The sequence below is a fragment of the Canis lupus genome, chromosome 15 (assembly GCF_011100685.1).
Source record: "Canis lupus familiaris isolate Mischka breed German Shepherd chromosome 15, alternate assembly UU_Cfam_GSD_1.0, whole genome shotgun sequence".
NCBI lineage: Eukaryota > Metazoa > Chordata > Mammalia > Carnivora > Canidae > Canis > Canis lupus.
The window spans coordinates 48,761,672-48,782,978 of NC_049236.1; the positions used below are offsets into that span (position 1 = coordinate 48,761,672).

Consider the following 21,307-nt stretch of genomic DNA (forward strand, 5'->3'; position numbering starts at 1 on the left):
TAGAGCAATCCCTATAAAATAGTTACAAGAAATAGTAAAAAAAAATTAATGAAATTAAAATAGTAGACTAAAAATGATCTATTCAAAGTAAAAGAAAATTATAAAGTTAGGAACAGAGAAACAAAAGACCTAAGACTAAAGAACATAATAAGTAAAATGGTAGACATGAATCCAACCACATCAATCATGGCTTTAAATGGCAAAGACTATTAGACTAGATAAATAACATGATCCACCTATCTGCTAACTACAAAAGATGCACTTTATAATCAAATACAAATAGGTTGAAAGTGAAAAAATGGAAAGCTATATATAATACAAATAGTATAATTTTAAGAGAGGTGGACTAAGCTATACTAATTATCAGGTGAAACAGACTAAAAAATTACTAGAAACAAAAAGGGACAACTTATAATGAAAAAACAGTTCATCAGCGTTCATCAGGAAAAAATAACAAATATAAATACATATGCACAGTGGTAGGCTGAAAAATGCTGCCCAACTCCCGAAAAAAGATATTAAATCCTAATCTCTAGAACCTGTAGCTGGTACTTTATGTGGAGAAAAGGTCTGTTAAATTAAGGATCTTGAGATGTAAACATTAAGCAAAATTATCAGGAAGGACCCTAAATGTAATCCCATGTATCCTTTGTAAAAGGGAGGCAGGGAGAGATTTCACTATAGACAGAAGAGGAGAAGGTGATGTGAGGACAGAGGCAGAGATCTTCTGGAGGAAAAGTAATACTAATTTTGGGCTTCTGGCTTCTGGAATTGTGAGAGAAAAAATTTCTGTTGTTTTAAGCCACCAAGTTTTTGGTAATTTGTTATAGCACTCATAGGAAACTAACACACACACTTAACATCACAGATCAAAAATACATGAAGCAAAAACTGACAACAGTGACATATCTGGGGACTTCAACATACCACTACTAAAAACGGACAGAAACAGACAATCAGCAAAGATCTAGAAGACTTGAAGACAGTAAACCAACTTGATCAACTGATATCTAAAGAATACTAAACAGCAGGGGAATACCCATTCTTCTCAAAAACAAATGGAAAATTCTCCAATAGGGACCACATGCTAGGCATAAGGCAAGTTTCAGTGCCTTTAAAATAGTCATACAAAGTATATTTTCCAATCATGAAATTAAACTGGACATGAAAAATAGAAGGAAATTAGGAAAATTCACAAATGTCTGAAAACTAAGCAATACATTTCTGAATGTTCTAGGAGTCAAAAAAAATCACAGGGGAAATCAGAAGATGTTATGAGATGAATGAAGATAAGTAAACAAAACATCAAAATTAATGGGATGCAGCAAAAAATAGTACATAAGAGGAAATTCATACTGTAAAAGTCAGTATTAGCAAAGAAGAAAGAAACCAAATAAAAACCTAATTTCCTAAATTAAGAATCTAGCAAAAGAGTAAACCCAAAGCAAGCAAAAGGAAAAAAAATAGTGGATATTAGAGTCATCCCTCAGTGAAAGAAAAAACAGAAACATAGTAGACAAAGATAAATGAAATGAAAAGCTGGTTCTTTAAAAAGATAAAAAAAATGGACAAAACTTTAGCTAGCCAGACTGACCATGAAAAAAAGATATAAATTACCAAAAATTAGGGATGAATGATATAACACATCTCTACCAACATTAGAAAAATTAAAATAAGGCATATTATGAACTTTATACCAATAAGTTATATTACATGGACAAGCTCCTAGAAACATACAAATTACTGAAACTGATACAAGAAAAAAAGTAGAAAATCTGAATTAACCTGTAACAAGTAAAAAAACTGAATCGGTAATTTAAAATCCTCCTCCAATGAAAAGTCCATGTCCAATGGCTTCAGTGGTGAACCCCACTAAATATTTCCAACGTCTTTCAGGAAATAGTGGAAGAAGAACACTTTACCATATTTCATTCTATAAGACCAATATCATCCTGGTATTAAAGTCAAAGATATCACAAAAAAGAAAACTACATACCGATATTCCTCATGAGCACAGATGCAACAATCCTCAAAAGTAATAATTTCACAACAAAATATTAACAAAACAAAATACCATATATATTAAAAGAATTTATACCATCCAAGTGTGATATATTCAAGGAATACAATGTTGGTTTAACATCCAAAAACCAATTAACGTGATATATAATTTTTTACTTTTTTTTCTTGTTTGGAAAACTTTTCCCTATTTCAACTTCACAAAGAAATCTTCCTGTATTATTTTCTAAAAGTTTATGGTTTGTCTTCACATTTAAAGCTTTACCATACTTTACTTTTAGAAGATTTTTATTTATTCATGAGAGACACAGAGAGAGGCAGAGACACAGGCAGAGGGAGAAGCAGGCTCCTTGCAGAGAGCCCAATATGGGACTCGATCCGCAGACCAGGATCACGCCCTGAGCCGAAGGTAGACACTCAACAACTGAGCCACCCAGGTGTCCCAATACTTTAATTTTTGTTTGTGGTATAAGGTTCTGATTTTACTTTTTTTCCATATTGGTATTTTTATGGGTTGAATTATGTTCCCCAAAATTCATATACTGAAATCATAACTTCTTTCTAACTCAAAAAATGACATTATTTGGATATAAAATGATTATTTATATAATAATTTATGTTGAGATAAGGTCGTACTGTAGTAGGGTGGATCCCCAATTTAATATGACTGGTAAATTTCCTGATAAAAGTGAGAAATTTGGACACAGAGACAGACACATAGAGGACAGATACATAGAGGGAGTATGCTGTGAAGAGACACAGGGAGATGGCGGCTATGAACAAGCCAACTAAAGGCCTGGAACAGATTCTTCCCTCACAGCCCTCACAAGGAACCAATCCTGCCAAACTGATTTCAGACTTCTAGACTCCAGAACTGCAAATCAATAAATTTCTGTTATTTAAGCCACCCAGTCTGTGGTACTTGTTATAGCAGCCCTAAGAAACTAATACAGTAAGGATCTCAGCATCATAAACTCAGAAGTCCTTCTCTACAGATCTGCAACATAATAGATATCCTGGTCTGTTTCATGGTTCTGTGTTCACTTCAATCAGTCTATTTCTCCTAAACTCCCCTAGTTATTATACTTTTAAAATAATTCTTGATATATAATAAAGCAAGTCCCCAAAACCTGTTCTTGTTCTCAGAGGTCTCACCTATAATTGGCCCTCTACCCTTTATAATCCATTTGTCATATTTCAAAAGGCAAAACTTGTTGGGCCTTGAATTGTTTTTACATGGAATTTATAAATAAATTTAGGGAGAATTAATAACCTAACACAACGGTACAACTTTTTTTCTACTTAGATGTCCTTTAACAACTAGAAGTTTCAAAGTAAATTACATATCAGGAGCAAAAGAAAATGGAACAATAGTAATTTTAGATTTTTTTTCAAACTCCACATATAGCTGCTCTCATTTCCTACAGCTTTGGATCTGACAATTGCAGGGAATGGAGAAGGGATGGGAAGGATATAGCGACAGTTGAGAATGATTACCCGCTCCAGCCATCATGGCTATTTACATTCTTGGTCATGTCATTATCAATGTGGAAAATGAAAAAAGCAATTGGAAAAGGAACAATAGAAATAAAAGCATGTTAGTTCCCGGTATTTCTATTCTAAGGAATAGAAAAATATTGCCTGGTCAGGTCTCTGAAGAAAGATTTTTAAATGGTATTTTCCAAAAAACTGGAAGCAAGGATGTGAATAAAGGTTAAAAAATAAATAAGTGCAATCCCTTTCAAATCTCAAACCTCTCAACCTTACAGTTTTGCTAAACACTGTAATTTGGAACATAATATGCCATTCAATAATCAAATTGCTATATCATTGCAAACTCACTCATCTCAAGTTTTAAGTCCTGCTATATGTCTATATAGCACTTTTTCATTAAGGACATGAGATTTATGGGAAAAGCACTGGGTGTTATACTATATGTTGGCAAATTGAATTTAAATAAATTTTTTTTAAAAAAGACTTCAGATTTGTAGTCTCAACTATGCTGTCATCACTTGAGATTTGTAAATTTTCCAAATTCAAAGGAAAAAATTATAAAGTTACTTCAGAGATAGAAGATCTATGAAGGTTTAAGTTGAATACATTTAAATTTTAGCAACAGATAGGAAAAAGCCAAGGTTGGTAGGGAAGTGAAATCTGGAAATTTTATTTTTTTTCTCATACAATAATATAAAAAGATATTATCACTTGTAAGCTGTCCATATATCATCTGGAAAGGAGACAAAATACTCATTTTATTTTTCTTTAACTTCTAAAGGAAATGACTACTCATGTCACCATTCTGAAATAGTAGAGAAGACAAAAGCTACGGAAGATATAACAAAAGCAAATGTGACTCTAACTGGTAACCTCAGAACCATTAATCAACAGAAGCCTTCCATATTAGGTTCATGCCACCTCTCAGCCTTAAGAAGCCTTCTACTTCAAAAACCTAAGTTATCAAAAAGGAAGTAACCTCCAAAGAAGGAGAGATATTGTCTGTCTTGTTTACTGAGTCTAACATCGCTGGCACACAGAGAGGTACTCAGTAAGTATCTTTACGTGAATAAATTTCTTTTATTATAATTTGAACAAATTGTATATCCTTCAGCTAAAACAAAATGCTTCACTTCAACTTTTATAAATAGACCTATCATTACCCGCTCAGAGTATGGGTTTGTCCCTTACTGCAACTTAAAACTCGAGGGTTGTAAGAGGCAATACAATATAGGTCCGTGAGATCAACATTATATCATAAAAGATAACTGATGACCAGTCTGAACTCATACAGTGTTATATTATTTTAAAGTATGAAAGCCTGTTTCTCATTTATATTTCTGAAGCAGTATCTGGAATAATTTTTTTTTTCTGGTTCAGGTTATTAAGTAATACAGACCAATATCTGGGATGGACTTAAGACTGCTTTGGTTTTATCCTGATTTGAACTGTTCAGAACAAAGAAAATATAATTTATTTACCTGAAAGACTAATTGGACCTAAGTGGGTTTTCCTTCTACAATACACAGGATGTTGTCTTCTGTACATAAATCCTACACTTTAGCCAATTTGCCAATTGGCAATCAACTTGAAAATAAGATCTTCATTACTTACAGAAAGCTCTGAGGATTAAAATGTTTAGGTAAGATAGTATTTATGGTCCTCTAACAAAAATAGAAAATGTGGCATTACTGGTCTGCCATCAAAATCATGCTCCTAAAAAATATCGTATTTATTTGAATTAATATATGGGCAGCCAAATACATAAAAAAGACATGCTGTGTATCTTAAAATGAGTATGTCAGTTAATTAATTCTGTGATCCCCTGCTACCAGCAGAGTACTGTACAATCTGTTATTATTCACTGTCCTATAGATCATCTGTTCTTGGTGCTGGTTTGTTCCAGGAAGAGAGACAGCTGCAACACTATATCCCTGTTCAACCTGAGGACCATCTGACTTTAATTGTAACACACAGCTTGATGTGGCTCTGGCTATGAGAAGCCAAAGTATCGTCTGTAATAATCTGGAAAAGCAGAAACCTGCCAACAGAGGGCTGAAAACAGGGACTTGTGCTGTCTGGCTGCCTGACGGGCTGCAGGAAATATGATTAATGAGTAAGGTATAATGATATCAGGAACCCGATTAGCACCACAAAAAGGTCACAGATCAAAGTAGTATGCATTTCATGAGCTACAATCATTGCATAAAATCTGTGGACTTGAAGAGGTAAGCCAAAAAGAGGAGGAGGATAAAACCCTATGTGATAACATGCTAACAAATACATAAAATACCATACTAATAATTTAATCACTTATACAAAGTGAAGAGGAAATTATAAAATGAATCAATACAGATTGTACTGTAGGGTAAGCTTTATTCATCACAGGTGTATACTAAATATTTTTGAAAGTGAATGAGTTATTGAGTTCTTTCATTAAGACAAATGTAAGTAAACTCAAATATCTTTCCTAATTATAAAATTCAAAGATCAGAGATATAAATATTCGATTGTAAACTATGTTTGCATTTAATTTGCAATGGATTTTTATGCAGTTCTGTTAATGTAAGCTTATTCAGAGACTTAACTACAAAGACATCATAAAACTCACAGAAAAAGGAATCACTGGCACAAATGCTTAATAAAGTTAATGGTTAGTTATAATAAATATGCAGTTAGTATTGTAAAATACTATTTTGTATATAATTTCATGGGCAGGCAAAACTGAAATCTGATTAAAAACAATTTAGTAGGTTGCTACCTTCTTTTCTACGGTGCCCTTGGGAAGCCCATCCCAAACTGATGTGGCTCTTCTGAGATAAAGGTAGTGAGAGCAGAGATGGGGTATTATTATCAGGAGAGGGGCTTACCTCAGTTTACAGAATTAAATTTCCTCAATTGTCATAATATTATTGAAAAGCTTTTAATATAATTTATTCAGATGTTTTTTTGCCTTCTACCTCTTTTAAAGCGAACTAAACACTCTAACAAACTTCTTTGTAATAGTACTAAATATGGTAATAATTAATAGAGAGCTGGTTCCCTTGGTATTTAAAATTTTAAAACATATTTAAGAAAGTGTTCTAATAATAAACGATTAGAACATGAGTTAATCTTTTCTCTTAAAAATATATTCCTGAAGAATAAGGATGATTATTTATACCTTACAAATGTCACATAAATGTTATTTTATATCTACCTAATAGTGAAACTATTTTTTTAAAAATGGTTGTTCATTTGGGATGCAGAGAAACCATCAAAAAATGAAAAGACTAGGAGAAGATTATTTGCAAAACATATGTTGGATAAAGAACCTTCACAAAGACTACATAAAGGTCACTTAAAATTAAATAACAAAAAAAATTTCAGAAAATAGGCAAACGATACGAATAGTTTACCAAAGAACAGATATGAGTAGAAAATATGCCTGTCAAAAGGTAGTCAACATCATTAATCATTAGGGAAACACAAATTAAAATTACAATGAGATTCCTACTAGGGCAGCTAAAATAAATAATATTGACAATTCCAAGTTCCTTGCAACTTCTCATTATATGACCCAGCAACTAAATTCCCAGGAATCTATCCATGAGAATGAAAACCCTAAAACATATGCAAATGTTTATAATAGCCTCAAACTGGAAATCCTAAATGACCATACACTGGAAAATTATAAATAAACAAAAATGTATTATATCTATACAATGGAATATTATGCAGCAATACAATATGATATGTTGTGATACATATGCAACAACATGGGTGAATCTCAAAAATATCATGCTGATAAAAGAAGCCAGGCACACAAAGATTATATACTGCACAACACCAATTACATACAATTTCTTTAAAAAGCAATACTACAGAGACAGAATCAGTGGTTGCCTGGGACATAAAGTCCCAGAGCAGAACTTGACTGCAAAGAGGTAGAAGGAAACCTCTTGGAGTGATAAAAGTGTTCTAAAGTGTGGTGATGGTTACACAACTGTATACGTTTACTAAAACTCATTGCATACTTCTAAATGTGAATTTTATGGTACATATATTATACTTCAATAAATGTATTTTAAAAGGGTATTCACTAAAAGAAAAAAATTATGGAATTACTATACGTTCTGTTGACTTCCATGAACCCCTGGGCAGAGCATGTGGAATCACCTAACCAGAGACAACTGTTACATTTAAAAGTTTGACATCTCCTTCAGTATCTGTCAGAGCTAGCCTTTGTCTTGGCCCTCATTTTAAGTTAATTTTCCAAAATGCATGGGGTAAAAGTAAAACAAAACACGTGCCTGAAGATTGTGACAGAATAATGTTAGGTACTACTTTCTTTTTTTACATAGAAAATTAAAATTTTATATTCATAATCTTCAGACTACATATGAGGACACCACGGCTCAGGAAGTTAAACTCCCTAGTGTAGCAAAAGTGATTATCAAATTAGCAAAGTGATTTATCCAGGATTGGGAAAATTGGTCTATGTTCACTCCACTTCCCCTGCATTGCTTCCAGTATACATAAAATGTGTGTAATTTCAGTAATAATGGGATTGCAATAAGGATCTGGAAGACAGAATTAAAATATAAATGTTGGTATAAAAGGTAAGAAATATGACTTAGAAAGCTAAAACGCAAGAATTTTTAAGTGTACATTAAAAACACAATGGAATTTAGATTTTACTTTTTATTTTTAAGTAATCTCCACCCAACATGAGGCTTGAACTCACAACCCTGAGATCAAGAGTTTCATGCTCTACTGACTCAGCAGCCAGGCACCAAGATTTCACTTTTAAAATGGAGTATGACAAAGACATTACTTTTAAAAATGGAGAAAAAAAGCTCCTAGATTCTAAACTTTTATGAAACTTACGGCAAAAAGGAAAAGACGTATTACTTTTTCATGAAATAATATAAGAATGCACATAAGAGAGGACTTTAAAAGAGTTCGCTAGGGAGGAGTCTGAAGAACACAATGATTACTGTGCTTTTAAGTTTTCATGTTCTAAATATTACATGAAGATTTCCCTGGAAAGATAACAAGGTATAACTTGAAAATCTTGTTTCGATTACCAAAATGTGCATGACCTTCTAACCTGGAGCACAGAATTATATTATTTTCCTGGTATAAGAAACTCATGTTGCATAAAAGCATACAATTCCAGTTTCACTTATAATTTTTCGTATCACTCTGAATTATCATGTGCATATGAAAGTAACCTAAATTCTGCATAAAAGAAACCATTACATTTTTCAAGTCAATAAAATTTAATAAAATGTATATGGAAATTAATGAACTATGTCACTTTCAGTAACTTCTCCCAACTACAATTCAACACAGAAGAGCAAGGGTTAATGATTATACCAACACATGAAAGATACTTTGAGAAAAGGCTCATGACAGACAGAGTAGATGATTACTATCTTACCAATCTGTTTATGCGAACAAATTCTTCTGAGGTTTTGGCCCAAGGAGGAAGTTCAACATCAGACACTACTGTCCCATCATCCATCACTCCAAGATTATAATTATTGAAGTTGACAAACATCTCAGGGAGATAATAAAATTCAGGGATCAACTCCTATATAAAAATAAAAGACAATGTCACATTATAAACTGTAGAATATTGACTAGATATTCATAAAAGTGCACGGTCATTTCCTTTTGTGGAGAATTAGAACAAAATAAATATAATGTTTTTTTTTCTCTTTCCTTATCATAGTTCTATCACAGAGTTACTATTAAGGTATGCAGATCCCATCCAACCAAATTTAAATATTAACACCTTATTGGTTGGTTATATCCTTCCTTTAGGACAATTCTCATAATCTCAAAACTCTTCAATACCAACATTTGAATATTATTTGAGGCTTGATAAAATATTATTATTATTTTTTAAATATATTTTTAAAATATTTTATTTATTTATTCATGACAGACACAGAGAGAGGCAGAGAAAGCAGCAGAGAGAGAAGCAGACTCCATGCAGGGAGCTGGATGTGGGACTCAATCCCGGGACTCCAGGATCACGCCCTGGGCCTAAGGCAGCCGCTCAACCGCTGAGCCACCCAGGGATCCCAAGGCTTGATAAAATATTAACAGAAATTAACATACTGTAACAATAATAGCTTAAGCTATATTTTTTAGGAGGTGTGGAAAGTGGAATTTTATCAGAAAAAAACGAAATCTTTATAAGCATTAAAATGCCACTGTTTTGGTCCCTTCATCAGCCAGGAAAATATTCATTACATTTAGCCATAGTTTAACAATATATTTTGTTCATATTTCAAAACACTCCAGTTTAGTTGTAATATACTACCTTTGATAAAAGATCAAAATTTACAAGTAGACTAGAAAATGATCTGCAATAAGAAAATTGGTAAATTAAACATATGACCTTACTGATAACACTTAAACCACAATTCAATGGGGTATTTTATAAGCAGAAAAATGCAGCTAGTTACATTTTTGTGTACAATAAGCCCCATGTATAACTAGTTCAGAGGTCCTGTAGATCAGACTTGAAATCCAGTCTCAACATGGGTCAGTGACTCAGTGGTCTTTCAGATACCCCCTCAGGGCCAGCAATGGCAGGCCTGGCTTTCCAAACAGTTGAGTAAAATAGGGAGGTCATCAGATTTTGGGCAAGGTCAGTATAAACTCTCCAGAGCAAAGAAAAAAGATCCAGCAGGAATTAAGCTATTATCACCTCCGTCATCCATGTGAAATGTTGCTTGACTTTGAATTGTACATCCTTTGTTTACAATCACAATAATAAACTAAGCAGGGTAGAAATGAGCTTGTCCTCCAAATGCCTGACAATCACCTGATTATTAGACTTGAAAAACATTTAAATTGAACATATATTTTTAAAAAGGAAGAACTCTCTTAAAAGTTTAACTGTAAATGAAATGACACAGTGATCACACATAAATATTAAGATTTTCATCTCCAAAAATGATGCATATAAGTCTTAACTGACAAAAGGCGAAAGACATATGTGTGCTATTTTATGTAATGAAAAAATTATATTCGATATGTTTGAACTAACATTTATTGTGAGATGGGTCAGGTACCAAAATAAACTCTTAATTAAACCTTATCACATTTAATTTTAAGAAATTTATAAAGTATCACTTCTATTTAAAAAACGAACTAAGGCTCAAAAAAATTAAGTAATTTGCCTGAGGTTACACAGCTGATTTATGATGAATTTGTAGCTTAGATTAAGATTTGTCTAACTCTAAAGTCTGTGTGCTTCCATCATCAAATAAGCATGAGTTCTATTTAAATAGTATACATAATACTAAACATTTTAAAAACAAGTTTTTAACATATTCTGAGTAATTTTTTAAAAAGTAAAAACTTTTCATTCTTTCATAATAAGAAACCAGCTCTCCTTAAAAAATACATATTATGTATATATGCATATATACATATATAATATTTATTATATGATACAATTAATCAAACAGGAAGAATTTTATAATATGCTATAATTATTATTTACCCAAATATGAAGATAAGTTACTTTATAACTACTTATTAATTTGCTGGCATGTATTCAATAAATTGCAACTTTGAGAAATTTTACCAAAATGTCTTATTTTTACTCCATATTACTTGTGCTAACAAAGAATAATGTTATTTTTCTCAAGTCTTATTCTACAATAAGAGGAGGACCTCACCTTGTATAATCAAAGTGTGACATTTCATAACAATTTTCATATAAATGAAACCTTCAAACCTTCCTATGTATAGCATTAAAATTCTCAAGATTTTGTGTATCCGTCTTTATCTTCTACATGTGTCATTTTTTTCAGGTTGTTAAACAAATTGACAAAAACATACTTGTTTAAGACAGAAATGCTCCTCTTGTTCTTTTACAAGTTCTAAATTCAATGAACATAAATATAGTTTGCTCCTGGCTCACTATATTTAAACATACACAATTATTATAAATTTAAATGATTTTGTTGCTTTAATATTGACAGCTTACCCTAAATATAAATTCACTTAGTTTAATTAAATGGAGCAAAAAATACACATAAAACAAAAAAGAAATTTTAATGAAAGATATAAAGAAATAAATTCTGAACTTTTAAAGTCTTTAGTGCACTATGCTAAACTTTCAGATATATAATTTCTATCATGCTGGGAGGAAAGTAGTAAGTCATCAATTTCGACTTAATTATAATAGATTTTGTGATTTCCTTCTAACGTCAGATATCCCATAAATCTTGTACAATGAACATTACAAAAATATTCAAAGTTGGGGGATCCCTCGGTGGCTCAGTGGTTTGGTGCCTGCCTTTGGCCCAGGGCACGATCCTGGAGTCCTGGGATCGAGTCCCACGTCAGGCTCCCGGCATGGAGCCTGCTTCTCCCTCCTCCTTTGCCTCTCTCTCTCTCTCTATCATAAATAAATAAATAAATCTTTAAAAAATATTCAAAGTTAAAAATTTATTAATTAAAAGTAAAGCTTAATATTTCAGTTGTTATTTATGGATATGAATTTACTCTCTGCTTTTTACTTCTCACCCTTTATCCCTCCAATTTCAAGAGTAGACATAGTTCCAGAACATTTGCAGTGTCTAGAGTGGAAGCCCCCTGAATATATCTTTTCTGTTTTCTGTCTTGTGAAATCTAATCAGAGTAGATTATATAAGGTGTCCAGGAAGAAGTAGTATCAAAAATTAGTTTTTTTAAGGATAGAAACTAAAGGAGAGATCGTTCCCAAAATTAGAGAAATAAACTTCTCAAAATTTGTATATAAAAGGCTTTCTTCTGGCCTGAGAGAAAGAAGAAGGGATAAAGAGGTTAAGATTGTCTCCCAGGGGACAGTAAGCTGTGATCAGAGTCATGGCTTGCCCATATAGTATCTGTGAATGGCTTAGAAAAAGGCAACCCTTCTGGGCTAATGTAGCTATAAGGAATCAGTTTGGTAAGTGTACTACACGCTGGATTTCAGCTATTTACTTCCTTCAGTCAAGCGCTAGTACATATAATCTCCCCATTTGCCCAACATGGTAGTCTCATGATGTATGTGTACTTAGGAAAACAAGTGCTTTGGCACGAGGGTCTTTGTAATCAGCAAATATTTCTTAACCCAAGCAGAGCTGCCTGGTTCCAAAAGGCCACATGTCTTTGACTATGAGGATATGATCAATAAGCAAAATGGACTGAACATGTGAGGACCAATTTTCTAGGTATTGCAGCCTGGAAAATGAGGTCCTTGCTCTACTGTGAATGAATTTCCCACTAGCTTGATATGAAGATTTGAATTCAAATTGGTACATTTATTATATACTTGAGTTGGTAATTATGAATTTATATATACTCCAATAATAAAAAGACACCAATGCATTCAGTGATAATTATCTAAGAAGACAAAATGGTAGGAAGAATATAGTATGAACAAAAATGCAATGTGCTAATTTTAATAAAACTTTTAACATATAGGATTGTTGAATCATTATATTGTGCAATTGAGGCTAATATAAACTGGATGTTAATTATATTTGAATAAAAATACACAAGTTAAATATAAAAAAAATTAAAAAATAAAAGACTAAGAAGTTCTTCTTATTTGATTATTTTATGAAGCCTTAGGTAGGCTTATGAAGGGTAATAGAACACATCATCATCAAAAAGAAGTATTTTGTTTTAGTTTTTATTCTTTGCAGACTACTGTGTTAAGATCTGGGATATGGAGACATGAGTATCTAAATTGCTAAATAAGAGTGAATAAATACATTTATTAGGATGTAACTGGTAGTAGGAACAAACAGCAGTCTAGAAATTCATGTCTAGAAAACAGCAGTCTAGAAAATGATGTCTAAAAGTTGGGGTGGAAAAAAAAGCTTTAGGGAAAAGAGCATAATAGATTGTATTTCCCTAATACAATACTCATCGAACTGTACTGTAATTGTCTGTTTGCTTGTATCTCCCTCTAAACTGAAGGCTCTATAAGATTGAGGACTTAACCTATCTTGTTCATCACTAAACTTCCAAAACCTAGGCACAGAGTGTAACACATACTAGACATTCAGTAAAAATCTGTTGAATGAATGATTGAAAGTGGCATTTAAAGTAAGAAATAAATTATTAGAGAAGAAAGACAAGAGCCCAAAGCCTCAGGAGGTTCACTCTCAGACCCTGAGATGATAACTGGGGCAGAAATCAAGAGTTGGACCATGAGGTGTCCTCCCAAAAATGAATGTGAATTTAAAATAAGATAAATGTTTCTGAAAAATCAACAGTGAAGAGAAAGATAACAAAGAACCTACAGTTAATATAAAAGACGTCATAAAAAAAAGACGTCATCAAATAAGCACAATTAGGTTGGGTAAAGAAGTGAGCATATACACTTAAAACATATTACAACCTCAGGATAAGAAAATCTACATAAATCAATCAGTTGATGGGAGTTGAATATCCTCTTATTATAAAACAAATATACTGAACTCAAGTGAGATACAAACATTTGACAAAAAAGTATATGTAATCCTTAAATTTTACTATAGATAGTGATATTCAAGTATATATTTGCAGAATTACATCTTAATCCTAGAAGTATCTTCCTAAAACCCATAATACTTAGTAATTTAATACCCAAATATTAAGTTCAAAATTATCTCCTTTGACAGATATTTAGTAACATAGTCAAAGATTATAGTAATATATTTTTTAAAGATTTTATTCACTTACTCATGAGAGACACAGAGAGAGAGAGAGAGGCAGAGACACAAACAGAGGGAGAAGCAGGCTCCATGCAGGAGAAGCCCGATGTGGAACTCGATCCCGGGTCTCCAGGATCACACCCTGGGCCAAAGGTGGCGCCAAACCACTGAGCCACCCGGGCTGCCCTACAGTAATATTTCTAATGTACATTTACAAAGTGAAGTATGTTTTATATTCATCAGAACAGGACATTCAGGTCTGGATAAAAAACATATGCTCAGAAGTTCTTTTTAACACCACTGGAAAATGGTAAGTAAACAACACTGACAGAAGACAGAGATATAATTCACATTTTCTTCTGACTTGCTGACAATAATTTTAATCTTTCATTTAATTAGGCAGATGGGTCTTAGGGGCATGTAACATGGTCAAAATGTAGTGTATCATCCCTTAAAATAAAAACTTGAAAGGTTCAACTAGAGGTTATACCACAGTTCAGGATAAGCCCATTGCTTTGATCACAAATCCTAAGGCTTTCATGACAAGGATTGGTTGTGATCACACATATGCTTCAGTTTTCTTTATTAAGATATGATCCCCACTGATATGGCCTCTGCAGTGAGATTATATGATTCTCCTAATAGACACCAATTCTATCCATTCAACTAAAACCACCATTTCAATAATACCTGCGTAACCCCAGAAAATACTAATCTATTAACCCAAAGTAACAAGAAAATCAATACTAAAAACAAAAGATGCTACTTTAGAGCTAAAGTTAAATTTTTATTCTCTTCCTACTATATTGTAATATCCGGACAAATATAAGCATAATAGCAAGGTAACTAATTTAATGTATACTGCTTTGGGGACACTGACAGTAAAAAAGATATGAGAGCAAAATTTTGGCTTTTCACCATTGCAAAGATGACATATTTTATGAAGGGGGAAAAAATCAAACAAGCTTTTTAATGCATAAAAGAGTTAATGAACAACATGTTATGAAAAAAATATGAACATCTTCCATTACATTTTAACATACAAATATTTATTTGTTAGCCCACAAATGAGAAAAACCTTTTTAAAAAACTGATTAGAACTGAATTGTGCCTATAAGTCATTTTAAATGGACTGCATATTGGCAAGTTTTCAAATTGATGTTTAAATTTACTTTATTTGGTAGATAAAATGCCATTTTTTCCTTAAATAAAACAAACATAATAGCAATTTTAAACTGGAGAAGGAAAAATAATCTATGATCCTTCTAGACAAATCCAATAAATATGTGGTTTTAGATATTATATATCTGTCAATTCAAATGCATTTAAATAAAGAAAAATCAAGGAATACAAGCCAATAAATAACAGATAATCTATATCAATCTTATACAGTAGAGAGAATAATTGGGTTTGAGTCTTGTCTACTTAACTTATTGGTCACATGACCTGAAATTAATTTAATTTTTCTGACCCCTATTCACCTACATTGTCATTTTTAGACACAGGGTTGTTGTGAGGCTCAGAATACAAAATTCTATAGGCAAATATGAAATTATGATTACTACTACTACTATTATTTATTAATTCAATCCCTGATAAAAATCCAAAATTAGAGACTCAATTGACTGATAATTCAGTCATTCACTGAATTATGCCCATTCATAAAAACATTAACATAATTCTAAGGGCATTTTTTAAAATTTACTTTTTAAAAATAAAATGTCCAAAAAAAGAAAAAACAACAAAAATAAAAAGTCCACAAAAATATTAGATACTTAATAATTCCCACAAAAAAAATCACATTTAAAACAAATATACTCACTGGGGGTTATTCTGTATGTTAGTAAATTGAACACCAATAAAAAATAAATTAAAAAAAAATAAAACAAATATATTTATTTTTATTAGCAATGACAGTACAGCTTAACATGCCTCACTTTATGATGAAAACCCTGGATATTTTATAGTTCTTTCCTGCTTTTAACACATTTTGCACTTCTAAGTTTGGACTGGACATCTTCATTGAGCTATCTGCTGTTTCAATTCCTATCTTCAAGGAAATATAAATTAGGAAGAGATAATGGACATTTACAATGCAAACAACAGGCAAGGTGTAACTGGCATAAATAAAATACCCAGCTTATATCCTTTCTGGAATAGGTTGTAAAATACATACATATAAACATACATATTGCTATGAGTATGGAGGAGAATGGTTAATACCAGTATCTATGAACATATTAATGAACAGTCTACATTTTTAATTGAGCAAAAATATCATAAAATCACCAGTCAAAAAAGAAATCACAGCTGATGTGTGTATATTTTTATAATTCAGGAAGACAGGAATATTTTCTAAGTATCTTAAAAGATTTTTTTTCTGCCTGGTATGTAAGTAGCGTAAGAAAAATATTCAATGTTTCAAGTAATTTTTATCAAAGAATAAAATAATGGTTCACTGTAGACAAAAGAGTACAAAGTTAGTTAAATGCTAAAAAAAAAAATAGTACATAGGTACGTTTAACCTACGATACATGAAGAAGAAAAGGGTTAAAGAGACGTGGTTAAAGGAATAAATCTGAATGTTGTGCATGAGTTGTATATAAAAACAAGAATGAAAAGATACATAGTTCCCTTAGAATATGAATGTTTTATTGTTAAGACAGAGATGAGACAGCTTGAACTCATTCTCATGTGGATGTGAGTGTGAAAGAGAGACTGATGCAAAAATAAAAAGAGAAAGAGAAGAGAGGGAGGGAGGGAAGGAGGACATACACCAGGAGTGTATAAAAGATGTACAAAAAAGGTGAGATTTTAATTTTACTTTCTTTTAGCATTAAAAAAATCTGATTTAAACATGTCTAAAAACAGAAGATGAGATTATTTTAACAAAGAAAATAAAGCTACTGAACAATGCAAGTTTAAGCTTTTAAAAAAATGCATCAAGAAATACATTTCTATGGGATCCCTGGGTGGCGCAGCGGTTTGGCGCCTGCCTTTGGCCCAGGGCGCGATCCTGGAGACCCGGGATCGAATCCCACGTCGGGCTCCTGGTGCATGGAGCCTGCTTCTCCCTCTGCCTATGTCTTTGCCTCTCTCTCTCTCTCTGTGTGACTATCATAAATAAATAAAAATTAAAAAAAACAAAAAGAAATACATTTCTAGCAATTATGCTCTATTAGCTATAGCTAAACACTCTCATATAAATTGCTCTAGCACCAATGCCATCAGCAAAAATGAACTGTATTATGGTAGAAGGCACGCTGATAGAGGAAGAAAGGAACCTAACCTATCTTCTGATTACAGACTCTTGGGATTTCTGAGGCAGTAGAGGGCAAGTCAAAGGACTCATTTTCTTACAAATCTCACAAGACTCAAATGTAACTATTCTATTATCATTTTCATTTTGATCACCTCCATTATTTAACAAACATGTATATACTTAAAACTTTTAAGGATTAATTAATTCAACAGGCATTTTACCTTCATTACTAATAATATACAATAAATTATAATATAAGTTTTAAAATTTAATATCCAAGATGTGACCAGTGACAGAATGTCCATATAGACTTCTTTTGTAAAGTTACAACAGTTAACAGATCAACCTATCTTAATTGTAAAAATGCAGAAAATGGAACCATTATTACTTCTTGGTCAGCGGCTGACATTCAGCTATCAGTTCTCTTGGGGACAGAAAAGCCCTTCCTAAAATATGAAGCATTAGTAACCCCATTCCATGAGGAGCACATATCTACGTAGGTTTTGCTATTCTCTTCTGGTTGGGATGGCCATACATTCTCCTCTTTTTCTAAAAACAACCTCTCTATTTCTTTCAGCCTCTCTCACTGATTCTTCTTTACTTGAATTTTTAAAATCTATTTATTCTTTTATTCATTCAACCAATATTTACTGTTTCTAACTAAATGCAAGGCTCTGTTTGAAATGCTGATGTCACAAGATGAACAATACAAAAAATCCCTATCTTCATAAAGCCCTAGTGATGGAGACAGAAACAAACTAGTCTGTATGTATCATATCAAATAGTGGCAAGAAGTATGTAAAAAACATGAATAAATAAAACAAGATAAGGGGATACATAATGAGGGTTGACATGGTATTATTTTAGAAAGGGTGTCCAGAGATGTCCGCTCTGAGGAGGTAACATTTTTTCAGAGACCTGAATGAAACAACAAAATGAGCAAAGCAAATATCTGGGGGAAAGTGGATGAGGCAGAGAGAACATCATATGTAAAGCTTCCAAAACAGGAGAGGACTTAGTATCTCTGAAGAGGAACAACAAAGGTAAGTGAGGCTATAGCAAAGTAAAACAGAACAGAGAGGCAGCCAGATAAACAGACAGGACCTCAGTGGCTACAGCAAGAACCTGAGCTTTGTTCTAAGTTAGATGAACAGTAACTGGAGAGATTGGAGCACAGGAAGATGATCTGATTTATAATATAAAAAGATTATTCTTACTGCTTTAGTGAGAAACACCACATGGGGAACAGGTGAAGTGAGAAACTATGGCCACCTGGGCTAGGGCCCTAGTGATGGATGTGTTGATTAACTGGTCAGATTCCGAATATATTTTGATGGTTGAGAGGATAGGCAGTGGGATGTGAATGAAAGGGAGGAATCAAAGATTCCAAGCTATTTAAAGGCCTGAGCAAACTGGTAAATGGTGCTGTCTTTTACGAACATGGCAAACACAAAGGGAAGAGCAGGACTTTTCTTTGAGTCTGATATTAGACTTGTTCAGTTTAAAATGCCTAGGAATAGGGAAGCCTGGGTGGCTCAGTCACTTAAACATCTGACTTTTGGTTTCAACTCAGATCATAATCTTAGGGTTATGAGATCAAGCCCCAAGTAGGGCTTGGTGCTCAGTGAGGAGTCAGTTCAAGACTCTCCTCCTATGCCCCTCCCTGATTCAACTCGCTGGTTGGTGCACTCTCTCTCTTCTCTCTAAAATAAATTTCAAAAATATAATAAAATGTCTATAAACATATATATAGTACAAAAGGAGCTAGATATATAAATCTAAAATTCAGGGGAGAGCCATGAAATAAGGTGCAATCACCTAAGGAAAATGTACTGATATAGAAATTTGAGCCATAAGGTACTCCCACAATTTAGGGTATGAAAGTAAGATAATACAGTATAAGAGACTGGGGGAAAAATGGTAAGATGATAGCCAGGAGAGGGTGGCTTCTAATTCCAGAAACAAAGAAAATGGTACCAAAAAGAGGAATCGATTAGCTTTGTCAATAATGCTGACAGATCAAGCAGCCCCGGTGGCTCAGCAGTTTAGCGCAGCCTTCAGCCCAGGGCGTGATCCTGGAGACCCAGGATCAAGACCCATGTCAGACTCCCTGCATGGAGCCTGCTTTTCCCTCTCCCTGTGTCTCTGCCTCTCTCTCTCTGTGTCTCTCATGAATAAATAAATAAAATCTTAAAAAAAATAATGGTGACAGATCAAGTAAGATGAAAACTGAGTATTTGCATTTTATAATACAGAAATTGTTCATCAATGTCCCTGATAAAACTGATTTCAATAAAATGGTTCAAAAGAAAGCTTGATTTGAGTGGGCTCAGGAGATAATGAGAGCTGAGGAAGTGGAGAACAAAAGAATAGACTACTCTTTTGAGCAGTTCAGTTAATCATAACTATCATCTATTGTTCCTTCTTACCCTACAAGCCTGTGAAACCTTTCTAAAGTTTAGGTTTGAATTTTCAACTTGTAGGTGACACTATCTTCATTATTATGAAGTATATCAATGTGTCAAAGATTGAATTCACACATTTGCTCTATAAGCCTGCTTCACTGTAATTCACAGCATCATTTATCCAGGCACCAAACCTAAAGAATCATCTTTAGGCATACAGATGGCAAAGAGACACACAAGAAGATGTTCAACATTACTCATCATCAGGGAAATACAAATCAAAACCACTAGGTATCATCTCATACTTGTCAGCTTGGCTAGTATCAAAAAATAAGAAATAACAAGTGTTTGGCAAGGATGTAGAGAAAAAAGATGGCAATGCAAGATAGGTACAGCCACTAAGATAAACAGTATGGAGGGTTTCCAAAAGGTTAAAAACAGAACACCACCACAATCCAACAATTCCACTTCTCCGGATGTTTATCCAAACAAAAAAACAAATTAAAATAGATCTATGTGCCCCATGTTTACTTCAGCACTATTTACAACAACCAAGATATGGAAGCAGCCTAAGGGCCCACCCATAGAAGAATGAATAAAGAAAATGTGTGTGTGTGTGTGTGTGTGTGTGTGTGTGCATGTATGTATATAGATAGGTAGGTGGATAGGAGGAATGTTACTTAGCCATAAAAAAAAATCTTCCCATTTGTGAGAACATGGATGGATTTAGATGGTATCCTAAGCAAAGTAAGTCAGATGGAGAAAGACAAATACCATATAATTTCGCTTAAATGTGAAGTCTAAAAACAAAATGAATGAACAAGCAAACAAACAAAAAAATGAACTAGACTTATAGATACAAAGACAATCTGGTGGTTGCCAGAGAGGAGGGAGGTGGGGGGGGGGGTGGATGAAACAGGTGAAAGTGATTAAAAGGAACAAACTTCCCAGGCATAGGCACCTAGCTGGCTCAGGTGGTGGAGCATGTGACTCTTGATCTTGAGATTGTGGGTTCAAGCCTCATGTTGGGTACAGAGATTACTTGAAAACAAAATCTTAAAAAAATAAATAAACTTCCAGTTATAAAACAAATGAGTCATAGAGATGTACCGAATGGCATAGGGAATATAGTTAATAATATAACTTTGTATGATAATAGATGTAGCTGCATCTATCATGGTGATCACTTTATAATTATATAAATGTTGAAGCATTATGTTGCACATCTGAAATTAATATAATTGTATTTTTGTTTATAATTGTATATTGTATGTCAACTATCCTTCAAATGAATTAATAAACAAATAAATAAAATAAAGGAACACCTTTATCTCTATCCCATAGTCAACCAAATGCCAAATCCTGGAGAATTAACCCATCCCTCGAATTCATCCCCTTAACCACTTAACTAGTTGAGGCTCTTATTATCTTTCCCTTTAACTAACTGT

General features: G+C 33.0%; 1 protein-coding gene across 11 annotated transcripts in view; it reads right to left on the reverse strand.

The window, feature by feature from the left end:
- Positions 1–21,307, reverse strand: part of LRBA (LPS responsive beige-like anchor protein) — a 722,446-nt gene that overhangs the window by 125,444 nt on the left and 575,695 nt on the right. For all 11 annotated transcript variants that reach the window (XM_038558983.1, XM_038558984.1, XM_038558982.1 and 8 more), the window contains one exon: positions 8,939–9,091. In XM_038558983.1, the coding sequence (XP_038414911.1) occupies positions 8,939–9,091 (153 nt within the window). The remainder of the gene's footprint in view (positions 1–8,938; positions 9,092–21,307) is intronic.